Source organism: Cyprinus carpio, chromosome A7 (genome assembly GCF_018340385.1).
Source record: "Cyprinus carpio isolate SPL01 chromosome A7, ASM1834038v1, whole genome shotgun sequence".
Lineage (NCBI taxonomy): Eukaryota > Metazoa > Chordata > Actinopteri > Cypriniformes > Cyprinidae > Cyprinus > Cyprinus carpio.
Window position 1 is genome coordinate 14,647,815 of NC_056578.1, and position 22,459 is coordinate 14,670,273.

Here is a 22,459-nt window from a genome sequence, read left to right on the forward strand (position 1 = left end):
TGGTTTCAGTTTTATCATTTTTTTTATATACACAAACAAAGGCCAGTGTTGACATAGAGAAGAATAGGAAAGTGCAGGTGAAAGAGCAGGTTATAAAGTCATAAAGCATGGGTGCCATCTTAGTAACTTGCTTTATTTTTCATCGTCGGTCTTTGTGAGCTCAAATGGTTGGTTATCTAAGGCAAGAAATAAAATAAAAAAGTTTCTACATTATTTAAAGTCACCACAAGATATTGAACTGCATCCACATGTTCTCAGACTCTTTGAGGGGATTAGGTGTGGTTAAATCTCAAGGGGTGGACGGCATGACGTTAGACTCACTGTCATTACTGATAAATTACTAGACAGAACATCAGCATGTAATCAGCTCTGTGGAAATGGCTCTCGTTCAGGTTCTGAAGCTTTATATGGCAGCAGGGGAGACCCACAATATGATCATCTGACCACATTATAGTGTCTTCCTTTGTCTTGTTGTAATTCAATTATATAGTGATATCAGCAAATGAATTGGGCTAGAAGGCAATCGATGTAATAGTTTATAGCAGCTTTTGGACTAAGAGCTGAAATAGTGTCAGTTTTTTCATTTATAAATGCTATGAATTCACACATATCTTTCTTTCTGAAAGCTAGAGCTGTAGTTTACCACTCTCACCAACTATTGAAGTTTAAAAGCTCCTAATGGCTCGTTTCCACTGAGTGGTATGGTTCGGTTCGTTACAGTACAGTACGGTATGCAATTATTTCCGTTTCCACTGTCAGAAGTTGTGAATTGTACCAAAATAGAGAAACCGTACCATACCACTTTTTGGTACCCTTCTGTTGGGGTACCTAGCACAGCAAAGGGTACCAAAAGGGAGATTGGTTGAATAGAATCATCAGTTTTGCGTGATACAAGGGGATAAAGCTTTCCACTCATTCCGCTCTGTTGTCCATGAGTGTTGGGCTTATTTACATCAGAGTGTGCAAACACAAAAAAAATATAACCGTGTATTTTATAATTTTATATTTTCACACAGACAATAGCCGTTTCTCAGTATGCGTTCTTGTCTGTTCTTGTGGACTTGCGAAACGTCATTGCCCAAAAACCCGTGAAATTTTCTAAATATTACTGTTAATGTGTCATGAAATGTAGTTTTAAGAGTTTTTAAGGCGAGAATGTAATTGTTTAAAACTAAAATCTGCGGTTTATTTATAAAGATAGCGCCTATTTGAAAATTTGCTATGCCAATTTCGGAGCTCCAGGCAATCACTGGGCACTCAGTGCTCATGTATCCGCTGAGAGCAGCCTTAGGTCATCAATAAACACTAAAAACAACCTCTTTCTCTTATGCCACATTTAAGATTAAACATGAGATACAATTTGTTTTGGGTTGGCTATATTTAACAGGCAGTCGTGATCTCATGAATCTATTATTTGTACCTGGTCATATCGTTTTGGCTGAGCACAAAATTATATTTAACTTTATATATTTAATTTGAACATTACTGTACAGCGCTGACTTTGTAGCGTACGTTTGACTGAACTGCTTTTTCTTTATTTCCTCTTATATAAGTGTCTTATACTTTGCACTTATTCTTTTATAATGGCTATTGTTGTTCATTAAAACTGACATTTAAAAAAAAAAAAGGCAGAGTTGTGCTTATTCCCACATACAACACACCAACCATACAATCCTACAAACACCAAACCCACAAAATAAATACACAAACCGAATTGGAAACGCAAATACTAACATGTACACCAACACACAACTATACTGTACTGAACTGTACTGTACTGTCAGTGGAAACGAGCCATAAGAGAACTGTTTAAGTGATTATTGGGGGTTGCTGCCAAATGTTTGGGTGAGATTGATCAGCAGTTTTAGTGACCTTTAAGTTAATTGATGAAAATCTCCTTTGTCATACTCAGACCTTATCACAGGTAGTATGAAGAGGACGGGGAGACTCACCGCTCATAGAAATATGAATGAGAGCAAACATTATACTCAATTTGCCAACTCTAGAAAAGAAAGTCTTGTCTTTAAGATAAAAGAGACAATTGCCTTTTTGCTGATGGTATTGTCTGTTTGTTTACTGTAGAATTCACATGCTCATTTGCTGGGCCTGAATTTTATGATGCCATTGTTGGCAGATTTGATTGCTGATTGGACATTTGTTATTGAAACATCTTGGCAAACAGTTTTAGAGTTTTTAGTCTTTTCCTATACAAGTACTGTATATGGAAGCTGTGCTTTGCCTATATATAAAATAACTACTATAATTGTCACAGAGTGAAGTGACTTGCTATAAAGAACCTTTGGCCACATATCTAATAAAAATTGCATTTCTTCCAAATGGATTTTTATGGGGTAACATACTGCACTCTCATAAAACATAGAAGATCAATAGTGATTAACTCCCTGACTGGATGCTTTTCATAGCAAAAGTGAACTGTACTGTTGTTCACGTTAAGCAAAGCTGCTTTTAAACACAGTCTCTCTGGTGGAGCTTTCACACCAATCGAACAAACCTCATGATCAAGTCACAAAAAGTTTTAATGTGAAAGTGCCCAAAGACATGGAAGCACGGCCTCCTTTGCATGCTTCATTCCAGTGTAACTGTTGGTTGCAATCAGTGAGCAACAGGTGAGTAAATTCAATTGCATTGCATGCGTAATAAATCAGTCAAAGAGGCGTCAACAACATACCTGCCCTTGACACAACCCATGTTTAGACACTGTTTGTTTCATCATTATGTGGTAGTTTTATTTAATGTATTTATTTTATTGCTGTAATAATAGAAAGTTACACAAACTATCAGCCAGATATTTGTAAAATGTTTTTTCCCCCCACTACCTTAATCATTTGGTTAGGCATCATTAGGTTGACCTCTGGTACTTGTATTGACCTATAGGATACTGCATTCAAATAAACCCAATTTTATGTAAAGCATTTTTAATTGCACTTATATTGTTGGTTATTTCTTATGTTTTTCTGCTTAATTCTAATTTAAAAGTTGCCTTGTACTTTGTTTTACTGAAAATAGTTGAGAATTTATTATTTCAAAAGTATTTAGTATTTTCACAGTATTAAATGTTTATTTACTCATTTTATTAGCTGTGTAAAATAAAGGGTGGGAAAGGCAGTAGAAATATTGTAAATACTGTATGAAATGCCAAAGATGGCAATCACCTCATCCTTTGAGTTGAGATTAACTTTTCCATTGACATATCTGTGAAACTGCCACACCCAAACAAAATAAATAATCCTAAAAAAACAAGAGCCCAGATTTACCTTTCATGGGGAGGAATTTGAATACTGTCAGAAAGTGCAAAGTTTGGGAACATGAGGTTGGGCGGCTGAAGATTGAGCTTTAATATGAGACTGTGAACACGGCGGACTATAAACCCTGTTTAGCTCCCTGACCTTCAGCAGCTCGAACAGGGCTCACATTTACACATGGCTTTGCATTTTTTACAATGGCGGGCATGGAGCCACTGTGTTGAGATCAAGTCCAGAGTATGAATCGCTGTGTGTGTGTGTAAACAGGCCTTTCCAGTTGCACTGGGTGTGAAGTTGACTGAAGGGAGTGTCGATGCCTTCTCTCTGTTTTCAGGAGCTTGACGTCACGTAGGGGTGGTTGTGGGTGTGTGTGTAAGGAAATGACAGTCAATGCTTAACTGATTTATTAGTGTCTCAGCACCTTTGTTAGTCTTTATTAGTGCTTCGTTTCATATGGTGAATTCATGCGTGACTGTTTTATACCTTTATGATGTTAAATATTTTAGGCACCTCAGTATCTAGTCCGATTCTGGTTTTGTAATCACAGTCTGATTCTAAAACGATTCTTGATCTGCATTTTTTCCCTTGTATAATTGTATACAAGACTTGTATCGTTATAAGTACTATAATAGTTACAAATGAATAATGAACAGTTGTATGTCAGGAATGACTAACTACATATAGCTTCAAAACATACAAGGAAATTGAAAGTAATAAGGGGGATGAAAGAAACGCATTACAAACAATAAACAAGAAGTGCTTTCAGAATCTGAAGTTTTCAGAATCGTTTCTCCCACCCCTAGCTTTTATTGATAGTTTTTGTATATTTTATTTTTTCTCAGCTCTCTATAGGGTTCCCTTTAGTATCACGTTCTCTTTTCCCTCTCAGTCTTTCTCGGTACATATTTTTAAAGCTCAGCTCGGGTAAACAGTCACTAGAGGTGTATCTGTTTGATATCTACAAACCACTATATACCACACCCTGCAGTGCACACCCTGCAGTGCTCCGGAAAGAGCCGGCCACCCTGTGAAGCTTTACATCCCAGAGGAATTGCTGCTCATTGAGGGAGAGCGTATTAATATCAGTATTATTTATTCACTGTTGACAGTTTCCTGACATAGGACAAGCTGAAGAAGTGAGGGGAGAGGTGTGATGAAGAAGAGGGAGAGTGAGAGAGACACTCCATCTGCTCTCTGTTTGTGCCCTTGGCTGCCTCCAGACTCTAGTTTTAAATAGAGGCAGTGTGGGATTTACATCCCCATGCATTACCTGCAGGCCCTGTCTGCCATTCATCCATCCATCAGTTCATCCATACTTCTCTTCCTTTGTATGTTTCACCGGACTGGTTTGATGTGAGAAACATCCAAACATGGTAATGTTTGTGAAACTAGTTTACATCAGAGTGCATTTTATAAGGGTATTTTATAATTTTGTATTTTCACACACATACACACAGACAATGTTGCGCTTTTTTCTTTGCACGAGAATGACTTTGATTGACTTTCCAACATGTACCATGCCTATCAAGTAAGGGTACTCAGGGTGTACGACTCAAATCCTACTGTACTGTATTTAACTAAAGTATACCACTCAGTGGAAACAAGCCATCATATCTTATTCTTTGTTTTATTATTTCATTTTTCTTTCCATCAATCCTTTGTTTAGTTCCTTTTTTTCCTGTCCTTCCTTTCTTTTTTCATTCCACACTCTTCTGGAACTGAAAAACAGGTCAAAGCTGTTTTGTATTACATAATTGTTGCCCTCTGCAAGCATAACCAAATGTACAGCATGACTAGTGTAGCATGATTCATATATAAATAACTCCTATGAATTGGTTCATTTAATGAATCACAAGTTAAAGTTGGCAAGAAATAGAAATTCACTATTCATCTTTGTTGTAAATGCATGTTATAGATCTTATTGTGAATGATTAATCCACGCATGTTTTATATTTAAAATTTAGTTTGACCTTTTAATGTTCAAATATTTTAATGCCAGACTTCCCCAATCGTTTAGTCAACTTAAACCCCATTTCCCAACAATTGACTGCAAGTACACTTTTATTTTTGAGTGCAACACCCACATTTCAAAAGCATTTGCACTAGTGAAAGAATTTAGCGAGTTTACATATGTGGCTTCAACAACCAGATCCATTTACACTTATCCCTTTGCATCTGGAATGTGTCTCAAACCACCTCTCAAAGTGGTTTGTGAAGTCGGATAGCAGTCTATCTCAAATGCATTTCAGAGGGCATTTACACCTGGTCCATCTTTTCATAATCTGATAGCTATGTAATCAAAGAAAATGCATGAAGTGAGCAAGAGTAAATAGGCCCAAATTCCAATCAACAACCAAAGTATAAAAGTGCCCGGCCCAATTTTAGATTATCAGATAGACTTAGATGTTACATCACAGTTACATCACAATACAAAAAGAAAGATCTGTTGCTGCTTTGTTTCATCGTGACTTTAACAGTTTGGATCCATCTAGCGAATCAATAGTTGCTCAGTTTGACTCATGACTTGTCTGAATGTTTATATCACAACGAATAGTTAAAGTTGCTCATTCAAAAGTTTCGTTTCAATAACTAGAATTTTAATAAACAAAACATTGAAATGTACTACCAGAAATAGTATGCTTTTGTTTAGTATGTAGTTAGAACCAATTTTGTGTCAGGTTCACAAAAACTGAATTTTGTTGAAAAAAACTGTGTATGTGTGTGAGAGAGAGAGGGAGAGTATGTGTAGGTGGTGAAGTATTTATAGTTCTTCATCGTGACTGTCGCTTTCTGGGTGTGTATGTCCGCATCTGTGTGTGTGTTGAAAAAGTGTTTCTCTTTTTCTAGGCAGAGATGGGCTTCACTCTCTGTACTTGGAATATTACGCCCAATTTCACTTTCTCCAAAGCTAGCGAGAAAGAGAGGATGAAGAAAAGTAAGAAGGGGGAAATGGAAAGAGAGAGATACTAAGACGGTGGAAAGGGAGCTGTCCTTTAGAAAAGTAAAGAAAAGAGAAGATAGCATGAGGATGAACAAGAGATCTCCATGGCAACGCTGCAATCACGACCCAGCGACTGACTGCTTCTTTAAAGGCATGCTGTATTGTGTGCAAGTGCATGTGTGTTTTTGAACAGAACAAGAGAGCATGCTTTACAGCTACTGCAGCATTTGTGTTTATAGGGTTCCCAGTGCCTCTGGTTCACTCATCCATCCTTCTTTTAAAGAGACCTCTGAGTAAAATTTGAAAGATCAGTGATGAAACTCATAACCAGGCCAAGGAACGTCAGGTCCGGTCACAGAATTCTATGCCGTGTAGCTTTATGAAGCACTTAGAGCAGCTTTTGCGTCTGATCAGCTGTCCTGAGCTTCCTACTGAGCTGAACCAGTGTCAGCTAAACTCGGGATCTCAGAGCTGCCGGAGAAGGTGGTATTTAAGGTTCAACGCTGAAGTGAGCAGGACTCCCAGTAAACCTAAAAAAGATTCCGGCACAGACATGTTGTCAGGGAGAACATTATTCTATCCTCACTGCTGTCTGTGGAGGGTGTAATTACAAGGAGAGATAGATGATGATATGGAGCAAAGGAAAGACCCAGAAAATGTGAATTTTATTTAAGCCAGGCTGACCTTCATCCGAGATGATTCTTTAATAGTAAGGTTGATGCCAAAGGATATAGTTCTAGATACAAAAAATGAGCCCTTTTGAGACTCTGATTCTGTTTTAAATCCTTGTGGGCTGTCTGCAGTCGACGTAAGCAGTTACTTTCTAAAGAGACGGTTGGCTCTGACATCACTTTAAAGCGACAAAAAGTTGTTCATTTTCATTAAGGGTTGGCATTTTGAATGAACTCAAAAATGAAAATTCTGTCATTATTTAATCACCGTCATGTTGTTCCAAACCTGTGTGACTGACTTTGTTCTTTATAAGACAAAAGGAAATATTCAAACAACGTTGGACCCCATTGACTGCCATTGTATGGGCAAAAGACATTGAATCATTTTTCTAAATAGCCGCTTTGGTGTTCCACAGAAAAATAATAAAGTCATAAAGGTTTGTACTGATGAGTAAATGATGACCGAATTTGAAATTTTGAGTGGACTATCCCTTTAAGGAAGCATTTTAACTGAAATGGAACCTGCAAGTGACTTAATTGAAACACTATATGTCCAGTCCAGCAGCTCAGATAAGGGTCACTCATGCATGCAATACAAGTTGCTCATGTAACGCTCACAAAAGACTTGACTAACAATCACATTTGACTCCAGTAGGGATTGATGTTAGCACGTTGCTAAGCTAAAAGCACAAACAACTCATAGAACATGTCAATGCTAATTAAAAATGATTTGTTTTTGAATAAATTTAACTATTTCTTTTCAGTACTGTAAGAACATGTAAAAATTCAACCCTAAATTTTCCTCAACTACGGTACTATTCAAAAATTCAAGAATTATTTATCAGTCATACATTAAATTAACCAAAAGCGACAGTAAGGATTGTTACATTGTTTTTTTTTTTTTTTTTTTTTTATCAAAGAATCTTGAAAAAATATATAACTTTTTCCACAAAAATATAAAGCAGCACAACTGTTTTCAAAATTAATAATAATAAAAAATGTTTCTTGAGTACCTCATCAGCATATTAGAATGATTTTTGAAGGATCAGTATAACACTGAAGACTGGAGTAATTTCATTTTTTAAAATAAATTCAAATATAATAGTTATTTAAATAACGAAGAATGTTTCACAATATTAATGTTTTTACTATATTTTTGATCCAACAAATGCAGTCCTTGTGAGCATAAGAGACTTCTTTCAAAAACAAATCTTACTGACCCCAAACTTTTGAACAGTTGTGTATGTCCATATTAGATGAAAATATATAACTGTCCTGTTTGCATTGAACTGTGGGATTGCTGTGTCCACAGATAAATGGCTCAAATTTTTACTTAAAATCAAATATTCAACATTTGGAACAGTCTTTACTACGATACCCAAACAGTATAATCCCAACCTTTTGCTGTGTTCTTGTCCTTTCACTGATGACTGCTTCCCCAATCCCTGCGAGTTCAATGCAGGATTCATAAACCAGTTGTCTTTGAAAGATGGCTCAGTGCCCAGTTTATTTGTACCAGCTTGCTCCTCTGAATCACAATCTGTAAGTATGATTAATAATTGTTGCTTAAATGTTCTGTCTAACGTGCAAAATATGTAGGCTTGTGTTGTGTTGTGTATACACTCAGTGTAGCTGTAGGTCTCGTAACAGTTCTGCTTATCAGCTGTGGGCCCGCTATTTTCTAGAAATGTGTCGATTAATATAGAATGTCTGTCGTTCTTATTACTTGGAATCATGATAAAGGATGGAGCAGTTGATTTACAAACTGCATTGCTTTATCAGTACTCTGTGTGTGTTCGGCTAACGCATGTACCATTATTGTTTGGGTTTTTTGCTACTAAGCTGTGGACCTGGTTCACTAACATAAGTGTAAAACCAACTTTATTTTTAGAGTGCAGCACTATCATTATTATAATAGAATGTATTGATAAGCCGTATTCCAGTACTAGTGATGGGCAATCTGTTTCTGACGTGCTGTACGCAGTAGACCAATCACAACAGACTGGGTCATCAGACCAATCAGAGCGGAGTAGCCTCACGCAAAGGAGGGGTTTGGAAAAATGAATCTTCGAACGAATCGTTTTGGGAGTCGTGAAGTTCTGCTTAATAAGGAAGAAAGATTAGATAGAAAGCAGAGTGCCATTGTAAAGGTTTATTGTGACATTGCAGCAGAGTGTTTCATTGCTGTTTATGTGTGATGTATTGATAATTTGATATCAGTTCTGCTTTATGTACTATGCTGTTCAGAAGTTTGGGATCAGTAAGATTTTTAATGCATTTTAAACAACAGCTAAAGACTGGAGTGATGATCATTAAAATTAACAAAAACACAAAAAAAACAGTAATATTGCAAAATAGTATTAGTGTTTAAAATAATGGTTGTCTGTTTTAATTTTAAAATGTATTTATTTCTGTAATGCAAAGCTGATTTTTCATCAACATTACTCCAGTCTTCAGTGTCACATGATCCTTCAGAAATCATTCTAATATGCTGATTTATTATCAATGTTGGAAACAGTTGTGCTGCATTATAAAACATTTTTCTAACAATATAAATCTTTATCACTTTTTATCAATTTAACACATCCTTGCTGAATAAAAGCATTAATTTCTTAATTTCTTTCAAAAAAAAAAAAAAAAGATGCAATAATTACTGACCCCAAAACTTTGAACAGTACTGTATACAGTAGTGTATACTGTTACAAAAGATTTCTATTTTGAATAAATGCTGTTCTTTTTAACGTTTTATTCATCAAAGAGTCCTGGAAAAAGTATCACAGGTTCCAAAAAAAATATTAACCAGTAAAACTGTTTCCAATATTGATCATAAATTAGCATATTAGAATGATTTCTGAAGTATCATGTGACACTGAAGACTGGAGAAATGATGCTGAAAATTCAGCTTTCCATCACAGGAAAACATTAGATTTTAAAGTATATTAAAATAGACCATTATTTTAATTTGCAATAATATTTCACAATATTACTGTTTTTTATTTCTGTATTTCTGATCAAATAAATGCAACCATTATGAGCAGAAGAGACTTCTTTTAAAAAAAAATAAAAAAAGACATTACAAATTTTGCTGATCCCAGACTTTCAAATGGCAGTGTATGTATCAGCGCTCACATGACTATGCACACACAAGCTATACCAAGGTCTAAAATCCGTGTCCCCAGCCATACCTGCACGCATGCCCTCTAATACCTTAAGTCCTGCCCCTCTGATCCTGTCAGCACACTGTCAATCTCCAGCTTCCATGCCCTGACCTTTGCTACTGCTCTTGGCTCAGTTTACAGTTTTCAGTTATAAACACACACATTCAGACAGACAGTGTGGCTGTTTGCTGTATTGTTTCAGCCAGCTTTTCTCATGCCTTTCCTGTGAGCTGCCCCTTTTTCAAAATTAGAATCATGTGAAACGTGTAAAGAAATAAAGAACGTCTTCTTTTAAATAGATACCTCTGAGTGTGCACCATTTAGTGGACTGACGTCATGCATTACATTTATGGCTTTGAACTTTGATCGGCTGGTCTTTGAAGACGGAGCTGTCATGAAGTACAGCGCTCGGATATGTGAACTGTGGTTTGCACGCACACACAACACACAAACATCGCACCACAGGGCTCATGGAGTCGGCTGGGTCCCTCTTGATGATTGAACTTTCCCTTTAATGAGCTCTGCTTTAGCTTGAGTACAAAAATGGAGAAACTCCTGTAAAGTGCTTGTGTAAATGTATAAATGCTGTGTGAGACTACTTGTGTAAATGTTAACACGCTTATGTTTGTGACGGAATGAAAGCGGGAAAACATAGAGAAGCACATAGCATATTTGTGTGTGTGTTTGTGTATTAGCGGTTTTAGCAGATGGACCCGTCTGATTTAATCTAATCTAATCCAATCTAATCTAATCTGATCTGATCTGTATGTTTCTCCAGTGTAGTGGGGTAACGTGGGAAATTGGGATTTAATCTTGATTTGGACGGGAGAGTTGAGACGATTTGGTAGGGTTAAGGGACTGTCGGGTGTTTAGGAAGATCTCATAAGATTATGATTTTTCATTCACAAGAACTGTGTCGATGCGTCTTTCTTTCTCTTGTCCCATAATTTTCTTCCCTTGATAAGCATTGTTGAAGGGATGGTTCACCCAAAAATGTAAGTTCTGTCATCATTTACTCACTGTCATGTCATTCCTAACCTGTTTGACATTTCTTCTTCTGTGGAACACAAAAGAAGATCATTTCAAGAAAACTGGTAACCAAACAATTTTGGTTACCATTGATTTCAATTGTAATACACTAAGGATTTTTTAAAATATATATATCTTTTGAGTTCTGCAGAAAAAAGCAAGCCATTATGTTTGGAACAACCTGAGAATGAGTAAATGATGACACAATTTTTATTTTTGGGATAACTATCCCTTTAACAGTCTGGTTGCGCACATCCTTTGAGTTATCCTTGCTTATGTAGGCGATGCAAGTCCAAGCCTGGCTTGTGTCATTTACTCAGACCTGCCAGTTCTGTCCATCATTTTCTGATGCTTAGTATGATCAATAGTAGTAATGATTAAAAAAAAAAACCTGTGTGTAAGGTCTGTGCTGGGTCAGAGAATAAAAGGACATTGAGAATGTTCACCAGTGCTGAAGGAAGTCATAAATTAACATGGTGCATGTGATGCATTACATAATATGCATATCTTCAGAGCCAGAGTTTGAATGTGTATGTGTTTCTCTGAGCCCTTATTCCTTTTCATTGCTATCCAGCAAATACAGCAACTACACTACCATGTAAAAGTTTTTAAAAAGATTTTTAAAATAGTTTTTTTTTTTGTTCACCAAGGCTCCATTTGATTACAAAATACAGTAAAAACATATTGTGGAAATATAATAAAAAATATAAATGACTGTTTTCTATTTTAATATATAAAAAAGTGATTTATTCCTGTAATGGCAAAGCTGAATTTTCAGCTGCCATTACTGTAGTCTTTACTGATACATGATCCTTAAGAAATCATTCTAATATGCTGATTTGGTGCTCAATATGCACAGCATTTCTTATTATTATCAATTGTGATAATCAGTTATGCTGCTTTATATTTTGTGGAAACCATGATTCTTTGAATAGAAAGTTTAAAAGAACAGCATTTATTTGAAATTGAAATATTTTGTAGCATTATAAATGTCTTTACTTTCATCTTTGCTGATTAAAAATATTAATTTCCTTCAAAAAGAGCCTTACTGACCCAAAATTTTGAACGGTAGTAAACTCTTCTGTACCCGTATCTTCCATAACTACAGAAGGCTTTTTACCAACAGTCAAATGATTCTACTTAACAGAGACCAAGTGCTGCTTCAAATGCTTATTTTACACTTTCTGTGCTCTAGAGCACAACAATGACATGTTACATACAAAATTTCCACTGTGGTTCTGTTCATATCTCACATATCACTCATGCTCACTGATCTGGTTCTGACCCCTCAATTGCCAGATAGTCACTTCAGTTTAGAGGTTGTGATCATCACTGTGTATTTAGCACTCCAAAATGACTGAGCAATATTTCTACGGCTCTGTGACTGTGTAGCCATATTTTCCTCTTGTGAGTCAGTCTGATACATTTATCCTCATGTGTGAGTTTGTGTGTGTAATGTATGAAAGCGGAGAGGGGGAAGAATGTAGTTGAAATTTGAGTGTCATCCGAGTGTGGCCATCTGAAACATTTTTCTGATCCCTGTATCCCTTCTCTCTGTCAGACCCACTCTGATGCCAAAGGAGGAGGGCGTCCCAGTGTGTCACGTAGTCGGAATGTGGTGCCGACTGTGGATGAAAACCCCCACATAGGAAATTACAGACTGCTGAAGACCATCGGCAAGGGCAACTTTGCCAAGGTTAAACTGGCCCGACATGTCCTCACTTCTAAAGAGGTAACTAGATTTACCTTTTTTAGTGGATCTAGTTAAGAGAATACTACACTGGAAAAAAAATTGTGTGATACAAAATTTACTTTGATACAATTTTCACTCTGAAATTGCTAGTAAATTTCAACAATCACAAAAAGTAATGGCAAGCAACAAACTAAATGTGAAATTTTGAAGTAGAAATACTGAAATAGTATTTTCTTGTAAAACATACTCTAATGAACATTGTTTTATTTCCAACTTTGAAAAATCATTTTTTACAGCATATCAGCTCCCTCTAACACAGATGTAACAGACTATTCCAAATTGTTATTGATAATGCACAGCTGTAGTATAGTATAGTACACTTATTTCATGGTTTGACCGTTTGAGATTTATACAAGATGCATCCTAAATCGCCAAAGCCTGAGTGTGATTCATGTCCAGCCTGTTGCATAAACTGCTTAGACTAGTATTACAAGTTAGTTATCTATTTTTTTAAGACTGGTCATAACTTTAAGTCAGTTGCATAAAAATTTTAATTGGTCCAGTTTGAGAAAGAAAGTGTGGTTAGTCAGTAGCAGCGTTGGGTAAGTTACTTTCAAAAAGTAATTAATTACTATTACTGATTGCATCATCAATATTGTATTTAAATTACTTTACTAATTATTCTGTCTGAAAAGTAACTTAGTTACTCAATAAGCAATTATTAAAATAGCTAGTTAGGCTACATCTTAAAATACCTATAAACCTTAATAGAAATTAATCTCTTTATTCTTTCAATTTGAGTCAAACATAGAATAGTTTAGCCTTTTAGCTTTAAATCAACTGTAATACTTAAAGGGGTGCTATTATGCTTTTTCACTTTTTCAGCTTTAGTTAGTCTGTAATGTTGCTGTTTGAGCATAAAAAAGATCTGCAAAGTTAAAAAGCTCAAAGTCCAATTCAAAAGGAGATATTTTATTTAACAATTTTTTTTAAATCGCATTCAAATTGATTTGATTTTGATGCAATATTTACACTGAAGCTCACAGCAGGCGGCTATGGTAAGGGACATGACATTTCCCGACCAGGCGCTGAGTGCTTCCAATCACAACACAGACTGGCCCAGCTAACCAATCATAGCATATTTCATAATTCAGAGGGCGGGCCTTCATTTAATACAGGAACTATTCCAGCCATTCATGCAAGACTGGGGAGAGAGGTGTAAAATAATGTAAAATATGTGAAAAATAATGTGTTTTACAAGAGCCTGTTCTAGTACACCCCCAAAACAAAATCAAGACTTTGTAAAAGAGCATAATAGGACCCCTTTAAACATTTTTATAAAAAAATGTAACCACCTTTGGTTAACAAATTGAAATACTCTGGATAACAACATATCTGAATAACAAAAAAAGCTACAGAAACGTTAAACAATACATTTCAGTTTGGCAAGATGTTCAGGAAAAGCCCTAGCCCTAAACTAGTAAAGTCCGTACAGGTTTTTGTAAAAATAACATGTTAAAAAATGTAGATTGAATAAATTAACATAAATGATCTTCTCTGCTGAATAAAGCCGTGTCAGATTGTGCTGTTCTTCTAAGTTAAATTCCTCATAGCAGGACTTCTTTCAGAAACGATGAAAATTAGACAAATCTTGATTTTTTTTTATTTTATTTTTTTATCTTTTTTTTGTATCTAGATGAGGGTGTTTGTGTGCAGGTGACTGCATATAATGAGCTCAGATACAGGAAAGACTGTGCCTCGCTTTAGTTTAATATGGATTACATAATCAGAGAATATTCGTTTTCGATTTGAATTGCACCCTGTTTGTTTTGTTTATTTTGCAAAAGCAAAATGTTTTGTTGTTATTGTCAGTGTACACAAACAAAAGTAGGCCCTTTTTAGATTCGATTGATTTTAGTCTTATCTGTATCGGAGTATTTAAGGTTTCTCTGTGAATCAGGAAAAACTGAAAGTGAAGCAGAGAGTTAAAGACGCTGCATTCAATTTTATCTTTAGACGGTAAATTTAGATTTCAAATTCAATATTGATTTTAGAACTGTTGAAAATATTTACTGTATGTAACGCAAGTACTTTATAAGTAACTGTAATTAAATTACCTAAAAATGAGCAGTAATCCCTTACTTTACTTTTTCAGTGGATAAGTAATTTAATTACAGTAATTGCTTAATAACGCATTACACCCAACACTGGTCAGTAAGTTAGTCAGACTAGTTCTTAAGACAAAGGCCTTGTTTACACTGCAGGTCTTCATGCCCAATTCTGATTTGTTGCCTATTTTTTTGGCTGTCCGTTTACACATTCTTTCAATTGTGACCCATAACCGATTCATGTGTTTACACTTGCCATACCATCTGAAACATTGCGCATGTGTTGTTGTCATTTACCGCCTCCACATGTGCTTCCTCGTGAGAATAATGTGACTTGTGCTGACAAAACGAGTCACAATGAGCAATTTAAAAAAAAATGGGGGAAAAATTTAATTCTCCACTAAAAGACCTTCAAAATGATTTATGATTTGTTGGAATCGGATAAAAAATGACTGAGTCACACTCATTAGAAGGCGATAGTGAAGTCCTCTGTCTTTTCTTATTATTAATTACTATATTAATAATCACAATACAGCTTTTTTTTAATTTTATCTTTGCTATTATAAATAAGAACAGATGAAAAAAAACAGTAGAACAAATGGCTTAGAAAGAAACAAATAATGCATTACCTTTATCATTTTATATCTAAACTAAAGCATTCATGTACGAAAAACAATCAAATGTAAAAATAACTTAAGTGTTCATTACAAATAAATTGATTTTTAAAACTACAAAAGCAGTTCAATGAAGTGCAGCGAGTGATTCCCTCTTTTCTTTTATTGTTAGATTAACATTATTATAATGATACAGACGTCTTATACTGTAATGCATGGATCTAATATAATGTTACACATCAGATGTTTTCCCCAAACAGTTCCCTAAGAGTTCACTTAAGACAGAGCAGATTATGTCTGCGTGAATTCTGAAATACTGTAATTCTGTATATGTGTGTATTTATCGGGATCGCACGGCATCAAAAGCGCCGTTATATGCACGCATTCAGATGACAGTCAGCACGAGCGGAGAAAATGTACAAATAAAGATAAGAATTTTTTATTTATTTTTTTTTGCCTATAGCTGAAAAAAGCCTGTGCGAATTTACACTCATTTTTGCGGGTCACATATGACATCGTTAAACCGTGGAGAAGTACCAAATTTTTGCAGTTTTAATGACATACAGAACGCAGTGCCTTAGAAAATCCGATCTGCCTGTTTACATCACAGTCGCATTCGCACATATCTGATTTAGATCCGATTTATTTCCACATATGAATGAGGCCCAAAACCGATCTTGAAATATCTGAATGCATGCGCTTTTTTCCTGTTTACACTGTCATAGAACAAAACAAAACAATTAAAAATAATAGCAAAAAAACTAAACTTGGTCACACCCAACTGGCAGTGTAAACGACGCCAAAGTGTTTGTGCACTGGCCCCAGATATGCTGAATCTAATTTCAAATCACCTATGGTTGTGGTTTGGATTGGATGTGAAAATAATAATATCATGATTTTCTCTTAATGTTTTTTTTTTTTTTTTTACATGTTTCAACATTCCCAAGCTAGTTCTTCACTGATACCATTTCCTCCTTGCTAAATAATGAAAAAAACAAACAAACAAACAAATATTTTGGGTGAAAACGATGCAACTGTGGAACCGGGATATATAGAAATAATTTTCAAAAAAAAAAAATATTTAAAAGGTTTTTGGTTATTTCAACAAATAAGGGAAGGCATTGTGAAATGTGTTTAAGCCAATTTTAATGTGATCTTTGTATAACAAAAAGCAAAAGTGGAAATAGGATAGGTTTAATAAAAGCAACCCCTGGGGCATGATTCTGGTGTACGCAAATATAGCTCTAGTCATCTTTCTAGTGTTACTCTAGAATTTCAAAAATCTTTTTGAAAAAGGTCATTTATTTTTGAGAGAGCTGTTTAATATGTGTGTATTTCTTTTGTCTCAGGTAGCAGTGAAAATCATAGACAAGACACAACTCAACTCTTCTAGTCTTCAAAAAGTGAGTCTGCAGATCTCCTCTTTTTATCTGTATATCATTCTGGAGAGAGGGCACAGAGGGGCTAATTACAGGAAGAGAAGATGAAGGATTTCCTCTGACGTGGGAATGAACGGGTTCTGCTTTACCCCCACGCACACATATGTACACTGGTCATGTTCCATAAACTCTTTGCTGTAACTACTGCAGAATCCTGGAGGGTATTAAAGAAATGAGTTTAATGCATTGTTCTTGCTGCTGGTGAAATGTTAATAAACTACCATTCACAAATAGGATTTTTTAGGGGGGGTCAGAAAGATCTTTTGGATTCAATTGTTTTTTGAAAAATACTTTAATTCAGAAAGGATGCATTAAATTGATCACAAATGACAGACAAAAGACACACAAAAGATTTATATTTCAAATGAGTGCTGTTCTTCAAAACTTGTTAATCAAAGACTCCTGGAAAAATCACTCTCCACACTTCATTAGGCAGCACAACCATTTTTTAAATTATAATACTAATAATAAGATAAAAGATTTCTTGAATACTAAATGACCATCTTAGAACGATTTCTTAGGGATCATGTAACAGAAGGGGTAAATTTATTAAAATAAAAAGACAATATTACTGTTTTTGACTAAACAAATGCAGTCTTGATATACATAGGGGGCCCTATTATTAAAAAAATAAATTAAAAAACTTATTTCAAATTTTTGAACAGCATTGTATGTAATCCCAGATTGCTACAGTACATCTGTGTTAAGATGTAAAATAGAAAAATAGAACATATTTACATCTATTAAACAGACAATAGTAAATGTTCAGATATCGTTTTTTCATTGTTTATCACTTCATTTATTAGTAAATCCTGCCTAAAATTGCTCAAACCAACCTAAAATTGTTTGTTGGTCAGCTTGGCTGACTTTGACTAACTGCTCAAAACCCCTATAAAACCAGCCTGACCAGACTGAACCAGCAAACCAGCTTCAAATGAGATTGACCTGAGCCTTTATAGGGATACTTCATCCAAAAATGAAATTTGTCATCATTTAATCACCCTCAAGTTGTTCCAAACCTGTTTGAGGTTCTTTCTTCCATTAAACACAAAAGAAGACATTTTGAAGAATGTGGGTAACCAAACAGTTGCTGGTCCCCATTGACTTCCATAGTATTTTTACCATACTGTGGAAGTCAGTGGGGACAATGTTTTTCTGTAAACTATCTGTATAATTGAATGAATCTGGCATTATCACAAGGATCAGGTTAATAGTTTATTGTCAAGGCTTACAATCTTCTCAAACTTCTGTCTTTATTGTGTTTTCTCAGCTCTACCGAGAAGTGAAAATCATGAAGTTTCTGAATCACCCAAACATTGGTGAGTGAATTAGAAAGAACCCATCTAACTGGCCAAATTATTTTAGTATTTCAAATCAGTGTCTAACATGAATCATAGGAATTGTCCGATCCAAGATGAGAGCAATCTGCCGAAATCGTCTAAAATCGACATTCCTGAAACTTCGATGTCATAGATGTTAAAGAAATGGACTGTTTGATGTGTGCTGATATGCACTCGTTCAAACCTACACAAGACAGATACTGCTGATATATTGAACTGTGTGTGTGTGTGTGTGTGTGTGTGTGTGTGTGTGTGTGTGTGTTTGCCTGTGCCGTGACGGTGGGCTTGACAGAAGCACTAGCTCATTAGCTCTCAGCTTGCACTCATAAATATCAAAGCGCAGATCTGAAATATGAAAGGAAAGACCTGTCCCCTCTGAGGAAGCAGCACTGTGGATTCAGTCCTGATTCAGAGTCTTTGCTCTCTCTGTTCAATGGCCGAGTGTGTCTGTGCTGGTATCACATCACATAATCATAGCTGATTGATCTGAAACGCTCCTTGATCTTTTCCATGATGACACACAAAGTAGGGATTATGTATTTTATTCATTTCATTAATGTCAAACAGTAGTGGCCTGTTTTCATTGAAAAGGCTGTGATGAATAGAATAGCTCTGAGCTTTAAAACCGACTCCTAAAGCCTGCTCATTTTTATAATTCTACTTTATTAATGCATTTCTCTTTATTAGATGTTGTTTGTTTGGATTTGGAACGTTTACATTTTTTCTTTTAGGGCTTTTGGGTTTTTATTGTTGCTTATGAGACTTTTTATGAGAAAAATTTCTTCTTGTCACTGCTGCTCAGCTCAGGAAACTCATTCTAATGCAGTTTGTAAGCGTAATCTTTAGCGCTAAACTTTATAATCTTGTCAGCTGCTCAAGACACATATAGTGGGTTTTGTAGCATTCATTGCAAAGCCTGAAGCGCCTCATGTAGAAATTTTTGAACAGCATTGTATGTAACCCCAGATTGCCACAGTACATCTGTGTTTGTACAAAAATAGAACATATTTACATCTATTAAACAGACAATAGTAAATGTTCAGATAACGTTTTTCATTGTTTATCACTTAATTTATTAGTAAATCCTGCCTAAAATAGCTCAAATCAACCTAAAATCTTTTGTTTTCATTGCAAAGCCTGAAGGGCTTCGTATAGAAATAGATGTATTTATCACCACTGCTTTCCATCATACCTCCAACTCATACAGTGTTAATAATGTAATGTAAAGTAATAATGCTGTGCTTTAGAGGTGTAGATGTGCTACATCAGTAATATGATTTTTTTTTTCTGTTAACCACAATAGAAAACCTTCACAGTTTAAGCCAAGTCTGATACAACTGAAAAATACAAAATTATAAATATGTTCAAATTAATTCAGTCGAATGGCAAATTTTCACAATTCTCTGAAAATATACCAGATGGAGTTTTTCAGAATACAAACAATTAAAAAATCAACATAGACTGTCAATTGAAAGTACAGATTCACACAGTTTCCAAATCAGATGTGTCAGATGATTTGTTTGTGTACATTGAAAGCTAAAATTCAATAGAGTGCTGCAGTGATGGCGTGTTTTCTCAAGGCCAATTTATACTTCTGCGTCGAGTGTACGCCGTAGTGTACGTCGTAGACTACGCACGTAGGCGACGCCGCCGTGAGCATTTATACTTCTGCGTGTCTGTTTTGCTCTGCAGTTACACCGCCGAAACGCTAGTTGACGCGAGCGGGTTCCACTGTGTTTACAGTCCACGAATTCGCTGACGTCTGGCAGTCTTTGTAATCTCCCGAAGAGGAGTCATACAGATGGCTGCATTTCCTCACTTCTTCAATTAATCGCTCGGTCACTTGGTCCATTTCCATGTTGGCTCTTCACTGAATTTCGGAATTTAAAAATGGCGGGCGGTCCAGAGTGCAGAAGATCATTCCGGAAATGCGTAGGAGGTAACGTGATACTACCAAGCCGACCAATCACAGATCTTGCAGTCCGCGTCGTAGCGACGCGTAGTTACATTTTTGAGGAGGTGCGCGTCAGGGTACGGCGAAGGGTACGGCATATGGTACACGTCAATGCGTATGCTACGCCGTACCTACTACGCGCACCCGACGCAGAAGTATAAATTGGCCTTTAGGCTAACCTGGAAGTTAGCATCACCCTGGTTCCCTCGACAAAAACCCAACCAAATTTTTTCTTTGGCTTTTGTATTATTGCTCTGTGACCAAAAACTATTTATGATTCTTACACATTTTGTGTATCATGATAATCTTTACATATGAACAAAACTTCATGGATTTTGAAGCCCAAATATATAATATATTGGTAAAAATAAAAAGCTAAAAGTAGGCAATGAATGAACTACTCCACTTTAAAAGAGTTTTCAGAAGCAATTCACCCTTCGATGGGAATTTGATTGACAGGCGATCTGACTAAACATAATGGCCAATCTGCCATTTTGTCAAACAAACCAGACAGGAGAGTATTATTGTCAGTGGAAAAATGGTGTGTATTGATGTCTTAAAACAAGATACCTTCTGATGTTCGTTCATGTTTATTTCGTGCTTTAACTAGTAAAGAGAAAGAGTTAATCTCTTTCACATTAAGGCCACAACACATTAAGGGCGTTTTTAGGCCTGTGGATCGTTTGCTTTGTTCCAAAACAGGGGTGATTCTTTTCTGTACCCACTGAATACATACATAAATACATAGTTTGAATTTCTTAAAAAATTACAAAATTGGTTTCATACCAAAAGTAACCTGCTCTCTCTTGCCTGTCAATGAGTTGTTAGTGTCCTCTTTGTTCCGCAATGTATTTTTCACTGTATGAGATCATGATGTGTGAGAGCAGTGTGGCTTGTCGGACGTAGCAGTGTGGCTTGATTGTTTCAATGCAGACCTTATTTCAGGCATCTAACCAATAAGATAAAGATGTGAATGATTTCATAGAGATGGGTTTATTCTTGTTAATTCTTGTTGGGGATGTGCCTAAAATTTAAATTTGATGTGAATAGTCTCTTGCATGTTTTGATTTGTGATCATGTCTCTCTCTCTCCACCAGTGAAGTTATTTGAGGTGATCGATACAGAGAAGACGCTGTATTTAATAATGGAATATGCCAGTGGAGGTGAGTGGGCTGAAAGACTAGAACTGCCAGCTGTCAATCATGTCAAGACCTAAAAATCAGGACACTGCATTTTTAAACAATGTAATTTTTCCATCTTCTTTTTTCCTTTGCCTGATCTGTCTGTTCTTCTCCTCTTCTTTTACCACTCCTTTACCCCTTTGCCTTCCTCTGTCATTTTCTACTCTGTTGCAATGTTCCCCTCTTCCGTTTCCGGCGAGGTTTTTGATTACCTTGTTGCTCACGGGAGGATGAAAGAAAAGGAAGCGCGTGCCAAATTTAGACAGGTCAGTGCGAGTGCATGTGAGTAAGTCATGCTTCAGTGTCAAAGCTCACATGTACGTACAATGAGGTCCAAGTCTGAGCCCACTAGTGAAAATAAATTGAAAAATGAACATGAATTAGCAAATAAGCTCATGATCATATTTTCCAGGATGATTTGAGAAAGATCCAAACAGCATTGTATGAACTAACAATGAACTGTATTTTCATTAACGTTAACAAAGATAAATAAATACTGTAATGTATTGTTCATTGTTTGTTCATGTTAGTTAATACGATACTAATGGAACCTTATTGTAAAGTGTTACCAATTTTTTTAATTGTAATATTTCACAATATGTCTGTTTTTACTGTATATTTAATCAAATAAATGGAGCTTTGCATATACTGTAGTGTTTGTGACAGGTGGTGCTAAGTGGTCCTTTTTGCTAGTGTGTGTGTGTGTGTGCGTGTGCTTGTGCTCATTAACTCTGCTGTGTGCATGTGAGTGTATGATGGATTAATTACTGATAGAATAGCTCAATTAAAGAGCGACAACTCCCATGAGTAGCCAAAATGACTTCACCTACTCTCCTGATTACTCACCACACCTTCTCTCTGTATCTCTCTAGATTGTCTCAGCTGTGCAGTATTGCCATCAGAAGTGTATTGTACACCGAGATCTCAAGGTGAGAATGCGTGTATTAGGGCCCTTAGGGAATGTTACATATAAACATGCCCTGAGCAGCAAGATCTCCATTCAGCTGTACCTTCATCTTTCACATGGTCTTTAGTAGTTCTTTTGTGTCTGTCATCAAAATCCATTAC

The 22,459-nt window shown here is 35.9% G+C and overlaps 1 protein-coding gene across 13 annotated transcripts in view; it reads left to right on the top strand.

The window, feature by feature from the left end:
• LOC109066599 (serine/threonine-protein kinase MARK2-like) overlaps positions 1-22,459 on the top strand; it is a 51,151-nt gene that overhangs the window by 6,337 nt on the left and 22,355 nt on the right. For all 13 annotated transcript variants that reach the window (XM_042759846.1, XM_042759847.1, XM_042759851.1 and 10 more), the window contains exons 2-7: positions 12,624-12,794; positions 16,827-16,880; positions 18,187-18,235; positions 21,308-21,372; positions 21,586-21,657; positions 22,264-22,320. In XM_042759846.1, coding sequence (XP_042615780.1) covers positions 12,624-12,794; positions 16,827-16,880; positions 18,187-18,235; positions 21,308-21,372; positions 21,586-21,657; positions 22,264-22,320 — 468 coding nt within the window. The remainder of the gene's footprint in view (positions 1-12,623; positions 12,795-16,826; positions 16,881-18,186; positions 18,236-21,307; positions 21,373-21,585; positions 21,658-22,263; positions 22,321-22,459) is intronic.